Raw genomic sequence first — 20,613 nt, forward strand, 5'->3', positions numbered from 1 at the left:
CAACTGACACACTCATCTTAGTCGATTGTATATACGGTATGCGGATATATGTGTATGCAGGTGCATTTGCAAATGCAAACATAATTTTAGAGCCGAAGCGGTATGCATTGCAAATATGTGATATCGTTCAATGGTTATTGTTGGCGGCAAATCACATATTTTCCTTTGCTAGATATAGTTTCATGAAATTTTAACGATGCTCATAAAGAGCAATGAACCGCTACCATATGTAGAAGAAAGGCAATCGCCTTAATGAGAAATCAACTCTTGCGGGAAAGTAAATTATTTTCTGTGTGCTTTTATGTGTTTGTATATGAATATGAGAGTGTGCGGTTACTCTTTTGCCATTCGACATTTACAAATCACATATTCATCGGTTTATCATCAGTTGGCAAGCATCCAACAACCGATGAATGCGTTGCAAAATGATGTCATCGATCCATAATAGAACATTCTGCACCTTTCTCTTTCTCTAGGCAAATAGATCAAATCAGTCTTTCTTCATCATTAAGGCGAGATCTTCGCAAACACTGTTAATGGATTCTGGTCGAACCCGAAAAAAAAGCTTTTTCTGTTTGCCAACTTTTATCACTTTACATTATGGATCAACTTTCAAAATTCATTCGCATTTCTTTTAAAACGAAAGAGCATTTTCGATGAATTAGTTAGCTACATACAATGTGTGTATTATGTACATGCACGATTCATGCTATGTACTCTAGAAAATTGAATGGCGTGTGCACTTTTATGTCTTCATTCGTAGAATATATTATGCTTTGCATCCTTTTTAACGACCGCCATTCAAATATACATGCATTCACAGCGGGCAAAAGAAATCGAAAATTGTAAACCACGTACTTTATGGATGTAATACAAGTATTTGTGTTCTATTGCGCGTCACATAAAAATTATCATGACATTCCATTGCATTGTTTCTCGGTGACTTTTTTCCCTCAACTTTCACTGACCCATTAAGTTACGAGTCGTAACTTACGACATATTATTCTCATTAAGCAACTATCGATTTTACAATTAACATAGCTTTTCCAGTGTACCGGTCACTCTTGTATGTATAAACAATACATATTTTTTTTTGGAAACGGCGAAAAACGATTGCGTGTTCAAACATTCACTTGTCGCCCGTTCTCTTTCGCCCTTTTTCACTCTTTTTTTTCACAGTCAGTTGCGTGTAAGAATGCTGCTTAATTGTTTTGATCAAGTGCATTCCATTGTAATAAAATGTCAAGACAAAAAAATCTATGCTTTAATCCGCTACTTTGTCCTAGTCGCATATAATTTTTCGTCTATAATTTTTATTTACTTGTCGACTAGACTCACCTGATTTGCCTATTATAGTTTGGCGGTAATGCTGCTTGTGATGCCATTTCGTCGCTAAAATTAACCAATATACTATTTGGATCGGTGCTGAAGTAATCTGAATGCTGTGGCTCCGGAGGACTGATTAGTTGTGGTTTATCACTCTGAAAGAATGTTACTCGCACTTTGGAACGTTCTAATCTGCAAAGCCGGAATAAAGAAAATGAATAAAAGAAATTTATTATTCCCACTCTTTGAAAAAATGAATGCAAATACGGTTGGCAAATATGATTTATGGCGCGTATACAGCTTAGAATGATTGAAAGAAGGAACATCAATAAAAAAAACTTCTAATTCAATATTGATATGAGTGTGCACGTTCTTTTCAAATGAACATCTATCACAGTTAGACGTCATGGGTGAATTCAATTTAACGATCAACAATTTGTGTGCTCCCTTCTCCCTCCGAACATATATTGAAAACATTTGCACTTGAATCTCAATTCGAAAAATGCTTCAAGTGAATTCCAAATTCAAAATAACTCTGCCGGCAAGAATGATTGCAAATACATCTGTCTCTCTTTAGCTGTGCCGATGTGCATGTTTGTTGTTTTCAATCAATCATAATAATAATTGAATAATTCCGAGCTTCGCTTATAATTATTATTAAAGACACGTTTTGTCGAAGACAAAAACAAATCCCGTTCGATGAAGCCACGATGTCATTTCAGTTAAAGCGTGCGCTCATTCGCTCACCGAACGTGATGTAATTCAAAATTTTAATAGAAAACTTATCTAAAAATATAGAAATCGACACAATTCCTCGGTTCGGCCATTCAAACACGGTCAAACAACAATAAATTGAATATTCTGTATCAACGAATGATGCACATCATATTCATATGAATTACTGAGGCTCGTGCTCCGGTCATTCGGTTACAATAATTATTATGCAAAATAGTTTTTCACAGAAGCAATCAAATTACTCAAAATTCATGTGGCTATATGTCTAACGGCAAGCAATTGGAATTCTGCTTTTGAAAACGGAATCCACTTGAAAACGTCAAAAGTGGCTCCAGAATTCTTGACAATTTAATTTTATTATTCTTTTTTTTTTGCAAAACGTTTCGTGTTTTTTTTTTCGAAACGAACAAAAAACTACATTTAGTTGCTGGCGATTTATCAAACACGTGAATTATTATTGAACAAAATGCCAAACTACTGACGTCACACCACAGTCTGGCCACTTGAGCAATGTGATTATAAAAATACTCTCGGTCTATTTTCGAATTGAATAACGAAAATACCTCGCAAAACGACCAACTAGTTGATCATTAGATGCTCAACTGAACCACTTCAATTTGATTTGTTTTCCATTTGACCAAATCAAATGGTTTGCCGCATTTGTTTTTTATCTCGAAAACATCAAACCATAATCAGATAAAATTGCAAACTGTCGCAAAAGTGAAAACATGTCACATTTTAGCGATCGGCCACCACCCATTCTATCGAAATATGTGTAACTGATATGGTCAAAAAGCGAAACGAGTTTGAATCTATATTTTTTTTTGTCATGAAATTGTGGTTTTTTCATTGGTTATTCGAAAACTGGAATCAACCGCAGACATATACATATTCACTCAACAATATCTTTGCCGTTATCTCTGTTTTAATAGAAATATTGTAAAATCAGTTGTTTTTTTTTTATTTTGGCTCGCTATCATTCGATGCCAATCATGTACACAAGCAACGGGAAACAAGTGAACACGAAACTTTCAAGTGTGGAACAGAAAAAGTTACACATTCAATTTACGAGTACAAAAAAAATTGGCATCGAATGACAATAATTTTGTATACGAAAAAAAAAAATTCAATTCATATGGTTTCATTGAGGCGTTTCAATACCATTATTCTTGTGATTATTACCGTTTTCACGAATGTATTGTTCGATGTCAACGGAATAAATGTTTGAGTATGCGTATGAATGAGGTAAATGTCATGCCTTGGCGCCTACATGGAAGTCATTGCATGAAGTAAGGCAGTGAGGGTTATACGAACAAACACCCTATCTGACGGTGAATGAGTCATCATCCCTTTTTTGAATCGATTCGAGAACAATGAAGCCGCATAAAATGGCATATCGCAAGCACACTTTTTCATCAATGTACACACATTAATTGTGTGTATTGTGTGCATGTGCAGAAAACCATTCGAATACAAAATGATTTTAATTTTTCGTCACCATACCAATTCTCTAACTTGGCACCGTACAATGCTAGAAATAGTTTTGATTTGATTAAAAACTACCAGTAACAATGGGCTCTGATTTCATTCTTAGCGTTGCTTTACTTTGCTCCAGATGGAAATGTGAAAACCAATCTGATTGCATCGCAGCTTGTTGCAGAGTCATCGAAATATATATATATGGAGCCGCAAACTAACTGCATCAAATGGTTAAGTACACGTACACGAAAACAGTGTCAAATATGTGCATGACCTTGAAAAAATTTCGAACTTTTTTCGACATTGTTGCTTCTTCAATCGCGTTTTGTGTATTTGTTCTGACGCCGAATTTTTTTAGGTTCGCTTATTGTAAACATATTTACAATTTCAAGCGGATTTCAGATGAATCGAATATTGTTTGTTTATTTTGGTAACTCATTTGACAATTTGTATTCCGCCAGTGTATGGAGATTCAAAAGTATTCTCGCTTTGACCTTTCCGCTTGTGCGAATACGTTGGACAGATGGGTTTGTTCGCTTTTGAAATGAGTTTATACTCAATTCAATTCCCTTCTTTTTATGCGTTCTAGATACGTAATAGAATTACAAAATAACACGGAATAAAAAGAGACCAACGGTCAAGAGAGAGAAAGAGAAATGTATTTTATGATGAACTTGCCTTTGATTAAAACTAATTACGTTGATTGTTTCGAATCGGCCACGTTTTTATCCCGATGATTGAATATAAAATTTAATTCGATATCTACAATAAACAAATACACACCACAAAACTTAATCACATGCAATGGTTTTCTCTTTGCAAATACGAATGAATCGACACGAAAGAAACGAAATGAACCGTTAAGTTAAAGCGTTTAAGGCGATTGTAATTATTCGTACGGTCGATGAAAAGAATTCAGAATCTGTATTGTTTTGAGAAAATTCGTTTGTTTGGTCAATTGCAATTGAGCTATTTTGCTTTCACCACATACACACTCAATTGTGCCCGAAAGATATTACAACTAAAAGTGCTATTCTGTTTTCGGCTGCGAGAATCGCGTTGTCTATACGTAAATATTGAAGTAACAAAGCAGCAAATAAATTAAATTGCTGTTAAAAAAAACTAACACATTAACAACAACAACAACTCACTTCGTTCTTTTGCTTGATTCCACTCGACGAACTCGAAGAATTGGTGTATACACAAAACAAACAAAACCATATAATAATTGTATCTACATATAGTATAAATTTGTCGAGCGCGGTTCAAACATTTATAAGCCACACTTCGTTTTATTTATAGGAGAGTAACATCACACACTAAATGCAGAATACAAAACAACGAAAAAAAAAATATCGAACGAAAACTACATATAGCGAGAGCAACTGAGCGAGAATGCAATGACGAGAGAATGGAATTCGTATATGAAATTGAACGAAAAAGAAAATGAATTCAGAGTGTGAGTTTCGGAGTGCAATATGTATAATATGAAACGCGCGTCGCAGAAAATAGACTTGCGCAATTGAAATTATCCGCGTGCGAGAAATTGAATTACAAACACTATCTCACGAATGATTTTTGACAGTTGAACGGGGTAATAACAAAACGTACCGATCGTTACTCGCCTGTGTTCAAACGCACACTACTGATGCGAAATACAACAATGTAACCACAAACCTGCCAATTTTTTCGATCAGTATACGCGGTACAACGGCGCGACTCCGAAACCACGAGAAGATAGACTCAGATAGAGAAAGAGATGCAACCAACAATAACGTAAACACATGGGAAAAACACGCACACCGCGCATTCCGCCATCAATGTGTGAGCGCCGTACACTCTAAAATATATACATAAAACGCGTTCGTGCCAACGAAGTCAGAATGTGAATAGAACAATTCTAAAGCGCTCGCTGCCACATAAACACACAACAGTGAAGCATAAGGCGCACGACTAACCATTCGCATCCGTTGGTAGCAAACTAATACAGTTACACAATAGCTCGCATGATGTGTTTTCTTTCCCTATTGACTTTTCTTCGTGCCGAGACACAATGCGCGGTTTCGTGATTCAAAGTCTTAAATCAAATTGATTAACTTGTTTTTATTTTTGGGTATTATAGATTTCGTTGCGTATATTATATAAATGTTGACAAATGCTATCGCAGCTAATAGCCATGACACAAAAATTCGCTTTTCATCAACAACATTGCCATCGTCGTTAAATGAGCCCTTCAGGAATAAATTAATGGCCAAAGTCGTAAATATTGACATCGCAACAACACGCTACCAAATTCCATACGCATACATGACGTCGTCGCAGTTCGACGAGCGTGCGTTTTGCACATGGTCATATCGGTTGCCGTGCTTGTGTGTGTGTGTGAAGAGAGTATGCATGTGCAAATAAGATAAAATGAAAAACGAGGCAACAGTTGACTTTCAGTTTTCAATATTAGCGCAAAAAATACAATCCGTTTAGTATGCATATTGCACATGTACACACGCATTACATGATCGAACAGACACAGTTTCCATGTGTCCATCATCCAACACAATCAATGTGAAAACATATGGATTTTCCTTTAGAATGGTGGCCATTTTAAGATTTTTTTTTCGCGGAGCGATTATTTAAAAATTTAATATTTCTTTCCGCTGGCTTTTTTCTATGTCTTTCAATTAAATTATGCGCATTCTTTTGCAATCGGGTCATAAAGTTCATCATGTCTCATTAAAATGCTAAAATGATAACGACAAATGCAATTGATGGGGGCTGCTAAGAAATTAGATACCATTTCAATTCTATCGTCTGTGAAGCTAAATTATTTTCAATGAACAAACGAACAGAGAAATGAAGAGAGAAGGAAAGAGAGTTTAATTTATGTTCATTTGGTTGAATAGCTACGAAAAAAAAGGCACACACGCAATCGTATCAAATTTAGTCGAACACAAACAAACACAAAGATTACGCAACATTGAAACTATCAATTAAACAAACGTGTATATCCCAGATCCATTTGTAAAATGTAAATATTGTGCGGCGCTCACAAGGTGCGGTGTATTTTGCTTTAGTCAGCAGACTTGTTTCTCGGTACATACTTTTCAAGGCACATTGTATGTTTTGAAATGCATGCCATTCGTTTCACCTTATCTTCGTCCTAGCCCAGTCAGTCAAACCACATTAAATCCCATATATTACACACCGACACACATGCTTCATCACGCCAATATTGACAGACAAGAATACACACAGGCCAAAGCAACCCAAATTTAATATTCAATATTCGTACGGTAGTTCAGGTTATTACGTCTTATGAGCTCACACACGGCTGAACTCAATGAGATATCCCTCTTTTCATAATAAAGCCAATACGCACAACAACCAGTTTGAATTAGCCGAAACGAGAGACAAACAGGCTTTATTTACGTTACGTAGCAAAAAAAGAATGCCAAAGAACCAAATGGAAATAAATAAACAAAACACACATATACCACATATATATATTGTGTAAGCGATATATTCGCGCGCTCACCGTATGAATGTGGTCACAATTCTCATATGAATACAATATTGAATACATTTAGAACGCTTTTTTTTATTCTCCTGTCGTTCGCATGCAAAATGGAATACACGGCCAGTGAGAGAAAATGATGTCATTTTTGAAAAAAAAAACTGAAAAATCAACACGAAACGCGAAAGCAACCAAAGCAGAATGAATATTAGAATGAACGCAATTGAATGTCTCTTCGTGCTGCTCATGTAATTCTTCTCTCTTTCTTTTTGTTTTGCATGCAATGAATAAAAAGTGGATTTTCATTAATCACATGATAGCGTTATTTTCCTATCTCTCACTCAATGCACTTAACACCGATTCATTTGCAGTGAGGGATTTGAAGTGGCAGATTTGTCGTGTTCCCCCCATCGACTCATTGTACAATGCAAATGTGGATTTGTATACGACTCAGAGACTTGAACAATGCAATTTTTTAAATGCATTTTGTGAATGCCTTTTTTTGTTTTCTCGCGCGCGAATCTTAACTTCACTCCAAATTAAATGGTGGAAAAAAAAGACGGAAAATAAAAATGCAAATCCGTTATTTTAATTTTAGTTCGTATTGTCTTATCCAGTTTGGTTCAGTTTCAGGGTCATGTTGTCGTCATCGTCAACGCTGTCAATTTTTTTTTACACGAGTGAAATCGTAATGTGAACTAAAAACAGAAATTACCTCAACCTTTTGTTGAACAGGTAATTTTCTTTCATAAATTTTATTGAAAGGAAATCATAAACTTGCCAAACGAAACAAGTTCGATTACGCTTTTGTACTGAACTAATCGCGGCAACACGAACGAAAAAAAAAAGATAAACAGAAAATGCCAAAGCAAAATGAAATGCAAGAAGAAAGAAGAAAAAAAACTCATTAAAATTGTACAATTTATTCTCTGTGATGAAGAAAGCTCAAATGAATGTTGGAAAACTATGTGGTTTTTTTTCTAATGTGGAATAGAAAAGAAGCCGGTCGATAGACCTGGTGGAATTTCATTCTTCGTGCGAAATGAAAGAAAAAAAGTTTTTCTCGTCGAAGTTTACATACACACAGCAAAAAAAATTGTAACAAAAATTCCGATTTCATTTATTAACCCGTGAAAGCATATTCAAAGTATGCTATATTGAAATCTAGCGGGAAAAATGGATGGAATGTGGCTGAGATTAGAAACGTTCAATCCATCAATTTCAAATATTTTCTAAGTTTATTTCATTATATGACTAACCTAAAGTTAGTTGAGGCGAGCTCTGGATTCAATGCCACTTTGATTTTCACTCAATAAATTTCTTTATCAACAATAAATTGTCTGATTCATCTATTATAAATGACGAAGACCGATTTGTTTACATTGTGATTACTTAACGTTTGAAAGAACACAACTGAACTCTAATTAAAATTCTCGTCAAAAAAACTGTAAGAGTCTCTCTAAGAACAGTAAATCTTGGCAAATAAGACGAGTCTTTTCGATACTTTTTCTAATATTTACTTTGTTCGTTGAGCAATTGCGAAATGCGCATTTTTAAAATACCATGTCAATTAGATAGCGCGCTGTTCAATTATACCTGATATATTACGGTACAGTTATGAGTACAAAATTAACATTATCACACCCATCCCAATCGACTTGGCGGTGTTTGTAAAGCTTATTTTCCAGCAGATTACACCATTCGAAGTTGACAAACAGTATTAAATTCTATATTTATAGTGAATGAGTCGCCAATTCGATTTATCTGCCCTCTTAGGCACTTTTGACATTTAATATGCGTTGAATGATAAATTTAATCGATTCAATTTCATTACTTTTAAATGAATAGTTCTAAATTTGAATCCGAAGTCGTGATTGAAAATCTCCATTAAATATTCAATGCTGTCGTAGCAAAAAAAGAGAACAAACTCAATTTAAATGACATGAATCAATATCTCAAACTGACCAACTTTCGAATCCATTTTTATCAATATGCATGAATGTCAAATTCCAGTTCCAAGTTTAATTTAATTAATGTCATTTTTATCGTCATATTCTTCTTCATTGCTTCACAAATTCCATTGCAAATAGAATAAATTTTAAGCTATGACAAAACAAGTTTTCATCGAGCTGATGTGTTCAACTGCAAAGAAATTTATGTTCATTCTAAAAATAGATTTATTTTGAATATGGGTAAACTATTTATTCTACCCGATTTCAATAAATAAAAAAATTTCTCACATTTCCGTTGCGGTCGAATATTTTCCGAATGGATGCTATTTTAGTGTTTGTGTTGACATTTGAAAACTGTCGGGAAAATTATACAATTTTTCCCTGAACATGAAATCAAAAAATGTAATGAGACAATTTGACAACCAGCCAGACAATTGGCATGCAATCAACACAAACACACGCACACATGCGCTTTTTCAAATACGAATCAAATACAAGTTAAAACCGCGATTGCTATGGTTGGCAACGTTTCAATTTCATTCATGTCATTGCAAGTCATTGCTCGTAGTTTCAGCGATAACAAATCGTGCTTGTTATGTGCAAAACAACAACACACGGCAAATATTTTGACGTAAACTATTTTTAGCCATTTTGATTTCGTTTTTCGTTCGATCAATTGATGTGCACCGTATACATTTGCTTTGATTCATTTCATTTCACTGTGAATTGCAATGTAAATGCAATCATTTGATTCGAAATGTATTACGTCCTGAGCCAGTGATCGGTAATAACAATTCGCTATTGACCTTTGTTCGATTAGCTTTCTAATAAAATACAAGTGAACAGTCTAATTAGTAATTAACTTAATTATTCGAAATGGAGCAATTATTTTGTTCTTCTTTTTAAAAAGAAAGACAAATAAGCTGCTAAGCAAAATTAATGGGATTTATGCCATGACACATTCTGATTTTGGTAGTTTCTTTTTAAATAGATTTCATGCGCAATGAGCTCAAACACTCGTATAAAGCCGATTTAATGTTTCCAGTGTATTGACGACATCCGAAATGAGAACAGTAAAAATCGCAACCTAAGCAAATTGCTATGGTTATAAAACAAAATTTGATCACATTTTTACAGAGAATGAATCATCACATGTGTGCGCGGCATATTTGATGTATTTTGTGTTCTCTCTCTGTGTTTTTTTTTTTTTGACATTCAAATGTGGTCGTTAATCCAAATATTAGAGTGTATACTCTAGATCTATAAATGAATCATATAGTGCAAAATCCGAAATTTGTTCTCATTCTGAGTATAATGTTGAAATTCACAATAAAAACTGTTTATTTCATTTTCAATGGTTTCACAATGACCGTAACATAAAGATAATAGAAGCAGCTGAAAAAATAGATGGTTTTCAATATTTTTTATACCGTTTTATAGAAATGAAATTGTGTGATCGATTTCGGAACTTTGTTAGTGTCTAGAGAAAAAAAGAAACAAACGCAAATCCAATTTGAAATGTGTTCCAATAAATTATTGAATTAGCGATGATTTCTTATTGAAAGTTGGTTTGTAATATGAAAACACACCGTTTCAAACTCAGATCGAATACGTGCCTTTCGATTTGCTGACATCGAAACATTCAACAGCAATCATTTGCAAAAGCCATTTATTATTCCCGTTTCTTCATCCTGTGTTCTTATTTTCTGTTCTTGTTCGGCGATTGTTTGTCGACAAGACAAGACAAGACAAGACGAGCCGAGAAGAATTAGTGAGTGAGTGAGTAAATCAGGTGATACCGAGTAGAATTTATGTGGCTCGATTATCTTGATAAATTGTTGCCGTTTGATGTGTTCTTGTCGTATTGCCGTATGCATCAAAATGTGTCTCTTTCTTTCGCACCGCACGAGATTGAAATACGACATTATTTCAGCGCAACAACGAACGGTGCTTATCCAAATGAAAAAAATGGCACACAGACGAAGTTAATTGTTTCGATATTGTACCATAAGAAAAGCACACACAAAATGAAAAAAAAAATGAATAAGAAAAACCGCGAACCACGTACTCACTTATAAATGCCGCGAGAAAACCCATGTAGCGAAACGGGAAATCTAATTTCAAGTTGAATGAACTGAGACACTGCCTGTTTGTTTGCATACGTTCAACATACCGCATGAATTGTATGGCATAGAATAGAATTAACGTCTTTCGTTATGTACCGATCTTATTTCTACAGTTTTAATAGACTCGCAGAGAATGGCCTCTCTTCTTAAATTATATTTTATAAAATATGTTTTGTTTTGGGCCTTTTTCTCTTTCTTCCTACTTGGAAATGAGTCTTGAGCATTTTGATTTGCAGACATTTTTGATCGGTTTTTGAAATACACTTGTTTGTGATGAACTTATGATATGGTTCGGATAATTGAGTCTGCTGAGGTGCGGCCAACATATTGCTAAGAACATAATAATGATGCTCTGACGCTTGTAATAAACTTTGTTGGCGCAGCTACTGTTCAGAAAACTTGAAACGAAAACAAAACGCATTATATAAACGGGCTGCTATTAACCTCATCGATCGCACGATCGGCGAGATTGTTTTTATTGTTGCACACAACAAATACGCACACCATAACTATATGGTTTTAAAATGGTTTCAATAGCGCCAGACCTACCGATTATGAATACGGAATTGAAGCGCATAGAGCCTGAAAATAGAAATAACAGTTTAAAAAAAAATGCACAAAGAGGGACAGCCGATGCGTCAACGAGAACAACAATAATCTCATTTACACAAGCAATATGTTCGGCCATTGAAGTGCAATGCGTGTGCACATAAATGCACTCAAGCACTCAAATTATCCACGGCGGCCTGACGCATTCTATTCTCTTTCTTTCCCAGTCGATAAGTTCGCTCTTTTTTTGTGCTTCTTTTCATTTTGTTCGTTCATTTTTTTCTTTACTTCATAAATTAATTTATGAATAGCTCTCGCATATTCATGTGCAAAACTGAAACTTATGTTTCATATTTTTGCCGGTTAGCATATATACCGTCTCATAATTTTGTTTAGCAAATCATTTCGTTTAATTCTCACACAAGCAGATTCGTTGTGGTTTTAATAGTTGGAGAATTTTTTTTTTTCGTCTACTTGCAGACGTTTTGATTGAACGCGCCGAGAAAACGCAGTTGTTCATCATCAGTGTTTTTTTCTTTCGTTTTCTTTTCAGACGCGCTCAATGTGTTGTTTTTATATTATTCATAATTTTTTTTTGCGCAAATGAAATCGTTTTAAAAACAAACATGACTGTAAAAATACGCACTAACAAAACATATTATTATTATTTTGTGCGATTGCTCGGCAAACACATTGAATCGACGAATGTAGAAACTATATATGAAAAAAAATATTAATAAACAAATTGCATTCATGGCTCGTTTCTTTACTCCATTGCATGTGCAATGGCAAGAATGTTTGGAACATAGAATTTGTTTATGTGCACTGTGCTGTGTGTTCATTGGCACAACGGAGAAAAGAGATTTGCATACCAACCGCATTTTATATTTGAATAAAGGCAACGCTGTTTTTTCCGTTGTCGATATTCAATTGTTGTTGTTGTTGTTGTTGCTGTTATTATTATTATTGGAACAGATGTGTATTTTCCTAATTATTACAGCAAAACAGGTTGCTATGCGTTGCTTGAAACAACAACCGACTTCTATAAACAATTTTCTTTCTTTCAACTTTCTTTCATTCGGCGGTGTATGTGTGTCGCATTTCCTCTCCAAGAATAAATAACATATTCAATTTCGAAAATACATATCCAATATTATTTGCTCAGCGATAAACTGTTTTACGGGATTTTTCCTTTTTTCCATTCAGAAGTTACGCTTCTCCACTATGTGCACGAGAAAATGTGTGTACGATCAACAAACGAATTACTACATGTCAACCGCAATGTATAATTAATTATCGTTAAATAAATTACGCTCTCTTGAACGTAGAAGTTTTTTAAATGCAAGACGCGCGCACACGACATTGTACGTGAACAAAACGCATATGCAATGCAGAATGAAGTAAATTACACTATCTATATAATTCCATTGAACTTACTCCTCTTGAAGTTCGATGCCACTGTCATCAAGACCCGACGAAGAATTGCTACTATGTCCGGCTGCACCGTGTGTTGCTGGCTTATCGGCCGGAAAACCAAACTCTTGTTGCTCTAGGAGAGGTGTTGGCGTTTCAAATCTAATTTAGAAAAACAATTTTTTAAAAAACTAATTGAGAAAAATATTCATTTTGCTGTGCAATCATACTACACATTTCATTTTTTCGCTATGCATTTAAAAAAATAGTAAAATATTATACTTACACCAATGTTTCAACCATAGAACCTTTTGATGATCCAAATGATACTCTGTGAATGGAAAGAAACATGCAAAATCAATAATAATTATTATTTCCTACGATATATACGGCTAGAAAAAAAGATACAACCGACTAAAGAACGTCAAATGAATGATGTACACACCGTTGTACACTTGCTAATTGATTTAAATTCTATTCATACAATTCCAAACATACAAATAGCGAATTTAATTTTTCGTTCCATGTGTAAATAAAGTGTTGAAAGCTGTTAATTTCATTAATTGAATACCTATTATACCATATTGCTCGAACTGCCAAACGACCATATCGAACCATATGTGGTATTGAAGACAAGAAAACACATACTATTCGCTGTTGTAAAGAACATGCGATTCATTTTAAGTGATGTGAGTATTGTTATTTTACAGTTTTCGTTTATCGCTTTCAATATTGAAGCTTTCAATTTTCAAGCAATTCGTTTCTTTTTTTCAGCCATGAATGCCAAAGCCAATGAAATCTTGTGATATTGACACATTCAGTTGAACTCTAACCTTTATTTTTCAATAACTTTTTTTCGGTCTCTCACGAAATAAATTTTCTCTCGCTCTTTGTCTTTAACTCCATATTCCACTCTCACTCTTATTGTTTCTCTTTCTCAAAACAAGCCCATGCTCTATTCGGCATAAAAAACATGTAAAATGTTTACATCCAGAGAGTTTATGGCGATACTCTTAAAAAAACCATATGAATCGTATCGAATTAGATTTAATGGCCACGTTAAAATTGGCGTCCCAAACGATGCCGTAAAATAAAGTTAAATGTCATCTCATTCGGAGAGGATTCAGGAAACATTTATCTTCGAATACCCTTGATTGTTGACCATTTGGCATGTAGAAAAAAACGATGCTGCAAACGATTAACGACATTATGAAATTTATAGTGACTTTGATGGCTTTCTTGATTGTGGGCCGCACACACACTCACTCACACCATCCGAACCATTTTGCGTGCTCAAACATTTCAATTTTTACAATTCTATGTAAATCAACATTTTCATTTGATAAAAAAAAGAAATGACACGACTTTTTTATGGTTAAGTAAATGCGGAAACTGAAGCGACGTTGACATAAAAGTAAAGCGTTGATGAAAATGGTGGTGTGGCATGTCAGGAATTTCATTGAAACTCTTATACAAATGAAAATAAACGGAGCAAAGTGGCCGAAGAGAGACAATGTCTGAATGAAAAAAAAAGCAAGACGAAGAAAAATCAGTCCATTTGTGTCTGCATTGAAATGAAAGCGCGATGTGGTCGTTGCACTGCCGCTTGCCATACAATGTGTACACAATCAATTACCATGTTTCCATTGGCATACAATCGCTCAACAGAAAATCGTACATCAGATCGTGTATAATTATTATCTCTTTTTCATTTCTTCATTTTTGCTTACATAATAATTGTTACAATTGTCTGACATGTGTGCATGACATTCAAATATGTACACGTAGAATCGTGCTTTGAAATCGCAAAAAAAAACACAGAGAAAACAAATCGAAATATCGTGAATGGTTCAGTTCACAACTTGACGGCGTGACGTAAATTATATTTGTGAAATTTGTTTTGCAAATGGAAAGTAAAACGAAAAAATTAGAGAATGATATGAAATCCATATTACCGTTTCAAAGCTGCAGTTTTTGTGGTTCCGATTTTAGCCATTTTAACTTTTTTGCCATCGTCAGTCGATGGATCACCGCTAACGGAAGCCGTTGCCAATATGCTGCTCGTACTTTCGGCGGGGCCATTTGTTGTATCCATATTGTGAATTTGTTGTTTTGGTTTCGCTAGAGTTTTTGGACGTTGTGCTGCTGCTTCGGTTTTCGGTTTTGGAGGACTTTTTAATGCGCTGGTAAAATGGTGTTGCCGTTCAAAGTTTAAAATTTTGGCTGACGGTGACAATGACGATGAAGCGGCCACATTATTATTACCATTTTGATTTGCATTTTCGCTTTGATCCAAATTTAATTCTAATTTCAAATTATGCGGTGGTGATTTATCTTCAACAGGCACCATATACGACAACATATTAATAATACACTCTCACACAATAAAACGAAACGAAAGACGAAAAATTAAAAACAATCTAAACAACAAAACAACAATTCATAGCCAAGAAAAACGCACAGACACGGCACGTCACGGAACGGAGTTGAATCGGTTTGGTTGTTTCTTTTTTTGGTTTTCAATTTTTTTCTATTTATTTATTTTGGACTGAGCTGTGGTCGTGGAACAAAAAAGTCTTTTTAAACACGATTTTGGTCAGAGTTCACTAGATTTAAGCACTTTTCAATGTTTTTCGATAAAAGTTTTTGTTTTCAACACTGATAAATAAAACAATCACAGAATCAAAGTGTCACTATTTCACTTTTTCAATTTTTGGTATCGTAATATTTCTTTTTTTATCTCGTATATTTGATTTGACTGTTGCGTTTCAAATCGATCGCTTGATATCGCAGAGCACAAACTATTAAAATGGCACAGAATGAAATTCGTTGAGTGTGTTTACATCTAACGGTTGATGGGGAGATAGAGGGAGACAGACAGATTGTTGCCAAATGTATGTCGTGTGTTTATGTGGGTGCGGTATAATATTTTTGCTCGCTTGCACTCGTCACGGATTCTCTCTTGGAAATCTGAAACAAAGAAAAATGACAAAATATATAAGTACTCAATGAGCAAATTTAAATGAATCATAAAAAGCAATGGGTTTAATTCCAACCGATGATCAATAGTACTAGCCGAAATATCATACCAAATATGAAATAAATCTCTCTCTCATCATACGAGCATGTAAAAACCTAAATGCGTAATCAATTAACGATGGTGATACGTATTTGTGTGTACAGCGTGTACGCTCTGTTGTGGCACATCGAAATTCGGCCAAATGTTTGGAATGTTAATTGAAATAAATGTGCATGAAATATGTTTGCTTCCCCATATGGCTACGAAACACATACACACAATGATTTGATTATGTCCGTTCTATTGAGTTCATCATTTAAACAGACTGCGAATAATTACACAACAAAATACTACTCGATTCGACTGGCAAAGAAACAAAAAACAATTTCAGCAAAAAAAAAAGCCGACCAGAATATAGATAAAAACGGCCGATAAACACACTTAAATGAGTACGCGGCAAATACGTAAGCCTGTTAAACTATGTTGATGTTGATGTGATCAAATTGCTATTCCGTTGTGATCAACTCGATCCGTGTGCGCTCGGTGATCCGTACTCCATTCACTCATTTAGCCATTTAAGCAATGACAACAAATATGTACGATTAAACATTGTTCAAGAGTTTAACATTTCAACTTATGCGCGCGCTCACACACCATTTATATAATCACTTGAAACGATCAATCGTCGAGAGTACATTCGTTTTGTGAGCTCGCGCTCGTACTCACATTCGCAAATTACATTATACCATTTTTGGCCATATTAATATAGTTTGAAAACTTAACGATTGTTTTAGAATTGCTTTCAGTGAAGTGTGTGTGATGTCATTTTTCGCTGATTTTTTTTTTCTTGATTTGCGAATAAACAGCAGCTTTACTTCTGGTCGAAGTTCGATGTAAATTATTCATCGAGCACCGCGAACAACTGACTAAATCCAAAAGGTCGATCAGACGAATTTTGTTGTAGCACAGCGTCGATCATCGTCGACTATGACTTCCGTTACGGCCATAAAAGTCACAATCGTCAGTGTGATGGAGCAAAAATATTAATAAAAATTATTGTTATTCACTGAAGCGAAGCGTTGAATGTAAAATAAGTCTTTACAATTTGTATGAACATGCAAGCACACAGAGATAGAGAGTGAGAAAGAGAAAGAGAGAGACATAGCTGAGACTATTCGGCTCACAACAATAATATTATGTTGGATTTTTATTTTGCGTGTTCGTTTCTTGTTACCATTTTTAGAAATAGGCGCGCACGTTCGTTAGCGTATAAATTTCAACTTCCCTGTTGTCGCGCCATGATATGAGCGGTCATGGACAATTCTCAAGTGTATTTCATTTCCCATTTAGGTTTTCCAATCATAATATACATACATACATGCACACTTCAATAGACTTTAAGTTTTGGATTTTTCTTTCACCTCAATCGCGCGTCTACGTCTTTGGCATCGGACTATAGATATTGTATGATTTCCGAATGGTATTTGCTTGCGTTTGCTTTATGCTCAAATTGTAATAGGTTTGTAAGGTGAAACATACTTGTGGGAGACTTATATAATAATACCCGATTTGTGGTCTGTCTATGCACTGCAATGCAATCGACCAGACTGAAGTCAAACCTATTTATAATATATTTTATGACAAATTACTGAACAGTTGTCGCTGGTAACATGAACGCGTTTATTAAAATTTCACTGCAGAAATGGCGACAAAGAACCGAAAATGAGGAACACATAAACAAACAAAACAAAAAAAGTCAGCAGAAAGTCGACGGACAGTGAAGCAAAACAAAAAAAAATACAATTGGTAGACAAACTGCGTAGTATAGCAAATTCTCGTCTATAAATCACTGCCAAGGCAGCTTTCTACTGTGCATGAGCTTTATTTTTAAATATACATGCACTAATCGTATAATATTGCAATGTAATATCGAATAAAAATCGACAGCTATGACGGCCTCCCATTGATCTATTTGTCGTGATTTGATTTCGATGCGAAAGATTTGTGTGAAACGATGATTGAATTGCATCAACACTGTCTATTTAAAATATATGCATTCATTTCTTGTTCATCAATTACGTTCGAAGAAACGCAATAAATTGCGATACACAAAGAGCAATTAACATCGAAATAAGATATCGAACGTCTATGAACCGTTTGAATAACATATTGCATTGGCGTTGTGATTCATCGACACTTGAACTGAACGAGGAAAACGAATCATTAAAATCTTGCGATTTCAGACGAAAAGAACGTAATTTCTTCCATTTACCACAGGCGCATTTTATGAGTTTGCATATGATCACTCTGTGTCTATGCCAAAATGCAATACACAATTCGAAATGCAGATGGCAAAACAATAATAAAATAAAATGTGAAAAATCAGAATGAGCCAATTTCAAATAGAAAAAAAGTTTCTATTTCGAGCGGCTTTTCCATTGAAACGATGGTGGTTTTTTTTTAATACAGTTTTTCCATATTCCAATTTGCAATCTGTAAATTGTCGATAAACTGCTTGCGCCAGCAATCTTAAACTTTCCCAACCAGATCGATCATCGTCAACGTTGTTGCGCCAGATGAGCCAAATGACTAAACCGTGTGATGTACGGATGAATGTTAGCGTCTCGTCCGTTCCGTAACAAGAATCAACTCATGCATGAATTTAATGAGCAATTTACATAGACGAGAAAAGATATCTATTTGCAAATTGGAATGAATGGTAACTCTATAATAATTCTAGGTATATTATGTCCAATGTGCTGATATGATTGATCCCGTTCGCCATTGTAACCGAATGCCCGCAGAGAGATGAGAGAAACAAACGCAGTCAGTGCAAACACAAGCAGTTCGGTTCAATCGACATACAGACTTATGTGATAATACCTTGTCATAAAACTTCGAAACACACATAAAAAAGGAAATGAGCTAATAATTTTTAATAATTGAAAAGGAATAGAAACCACGGAACAGATTTTTTGCTTTAGTTCTTTGCGATTACGGCACGATTCTCTTTCGTTCTTTGTGAAAATTCATGTGAAATGCTATAAAATTCAACGATGTTTTCGCACATCATCATCATCATCATCATCACAAACTCGATCTCATCTTGCGCATTAAATATACGAACGAATGAATGAACAAATGATGTAGTGTGCAGCACACATTTCGATTTACGTGTATGTGTGTGGTGAGGCCAAAATAATTGAACTATCATTCATTTGATGCATTTGCTGGCTTTCATTCATTCTAGTTTGTTCGATTTTATTTTTACATCTCTCTCGTCATTGCACTCATCCTCCCATTATAGACTTCTCTGTCGTATCATCTGTCAAAATGGACTTTCGCGTGGAACGAATTAAACTTAGACGGGATCAAGCCACATAAAAATGATGATGAATATACAAAAAACGGAACACTTCATTCGAATGGAATATTGTCAGAATGGAACTTAATTCGGAATGATCGAAAACATTGCAGTTATCGTGTCACCCATCAACTTGTTTACGTCCATCGAATTTATTCAACGCAAAAAAAACAACAACAACATGACAAGTACGACAAAGAAAATTTTGCAATTTCAAAATTATGCGCCATTCATCTTATGAAAAGAGTGATGAGAAAAAATGGGAACCAATTGCACTTTTGCCACTTCTTTTATTCATTCTCTTTAACTAAATTAAAGATTAATAATCCATCCATCATCATTTAAACAATTTGAACTTTTTTTCTCTCTCTCGTTCTTTTTGTGTATCATAAAATTTTGAAGCAGATGTGGCTTCGATTCCAAACTGAATCACTATTTATCGAATGTACTGCTAGAAAAAAATGCGTCTTGGTTACGAAAACTGAAGAAGATCGGTGGAGACGAAAACGAAATGTATTGCGTAGCACGTAAATTTAATACGTGATTGAAAACATTTGAGATGCGGAATGTGGTTTTTTTTTCGTTCTGCGAATCAAACATACCAAAGAAAAGCAAAGCAAAAGAGAGAGAGAGAGAGAGAGAGAGAGAGAGAGAGAGTAAGTGAAATAGATAAATGCCTGAGAGATGCGTATAGTTTATGGCATCTATATTTGAGTAATCGCTTGATTTTGCCGTCACATTGAATTTTGTGCAAAGAACAGAGCCAACAGCTGATGTGCATTGCGCATGTTTACTGCCTATGAACTGTCATTCAGAGGCCTGTGTTTAATATCTGCAAAACTTGTTGTTGTTTTTTACAACAAAAATACACCGCTCACAAAACATACTATAACCAAAAAAGACGCTCCATTATCTTCGTATAAATGACCTTTTGCAGTTTCTATCCGAATTTCGAGCTCTTTAGTGGCTCTGTTTTCAGTCGTTTTTTTGGGTGTGAATTGATTAATTCGCTCATTTATTGCTTAAATAAGAAAAAAACTCGTTAGCAAGCCAATGTTAACGAGATTCGATTTGGGCTTATCGCATAGCTCTTTTTCTCTCTCTCTCTCTCTCTCTCTCTCTCTCTCTCTCTCTCTCTCTCT

At 34.8% G+C, this 20,613-nt stretch overlaps 1 protein-coding gene across 5 annotated transcripts in view; it reads right to left on the minus strand.

Annotated features, from left to right (window-relative positions):
- Nucleotides 1-20,613, minus strand: part of LOC116343545 — a 32,104-nt gene that overhangs the window by 6,283 nt on the left and 5,208 nt on the right. For all 5 annotated transcript variants that reach the window (XM_031771662.1, XM_031771665.1, XM_031771664.1 and 2 more), the window contains exons 2-5: nt 15,044-16,058; nt 13,375-13,419; nt 13,113-13,250; nt 1,339-1,518 (exon numbers count right to left, since the gene is read on the minus strand). In XM_031771662.1, coding sequence (XP_031627522.1) covers nt 1,339-1,518; nt 13,113-13,250; nt 13,375-13,419; nt 15,044-15,450 — 770 coding nt within the window. In that variant the 5' untranslated portion in view covers nt 15,451-16,058. The remainder of the gene's footprint in view (nt 1-1,338; nt 1,519-13,112; nt 13,251-13,374; nt 13,420-15,043; nt 16,059-20,613) is intronic.

The sequence above is a fragment of the Contarinia nasturtii genome, unplaced genomic scaffold, assembly GCF_009176525.2.
Source record: "Contarinia nasturtii isolate CC-2019 unplaced genomic scaffold, AAFC_CNas_1.1 Cnas_scaffold_1037, whole genome shotgun sequence".
NCBI classification, from domain to species: Eukaryota; Metazoa; Arthropoda; class Insecta; order Diptera; family Cecidomyiidae; genus Contarinia; species Contarinia nasturtii.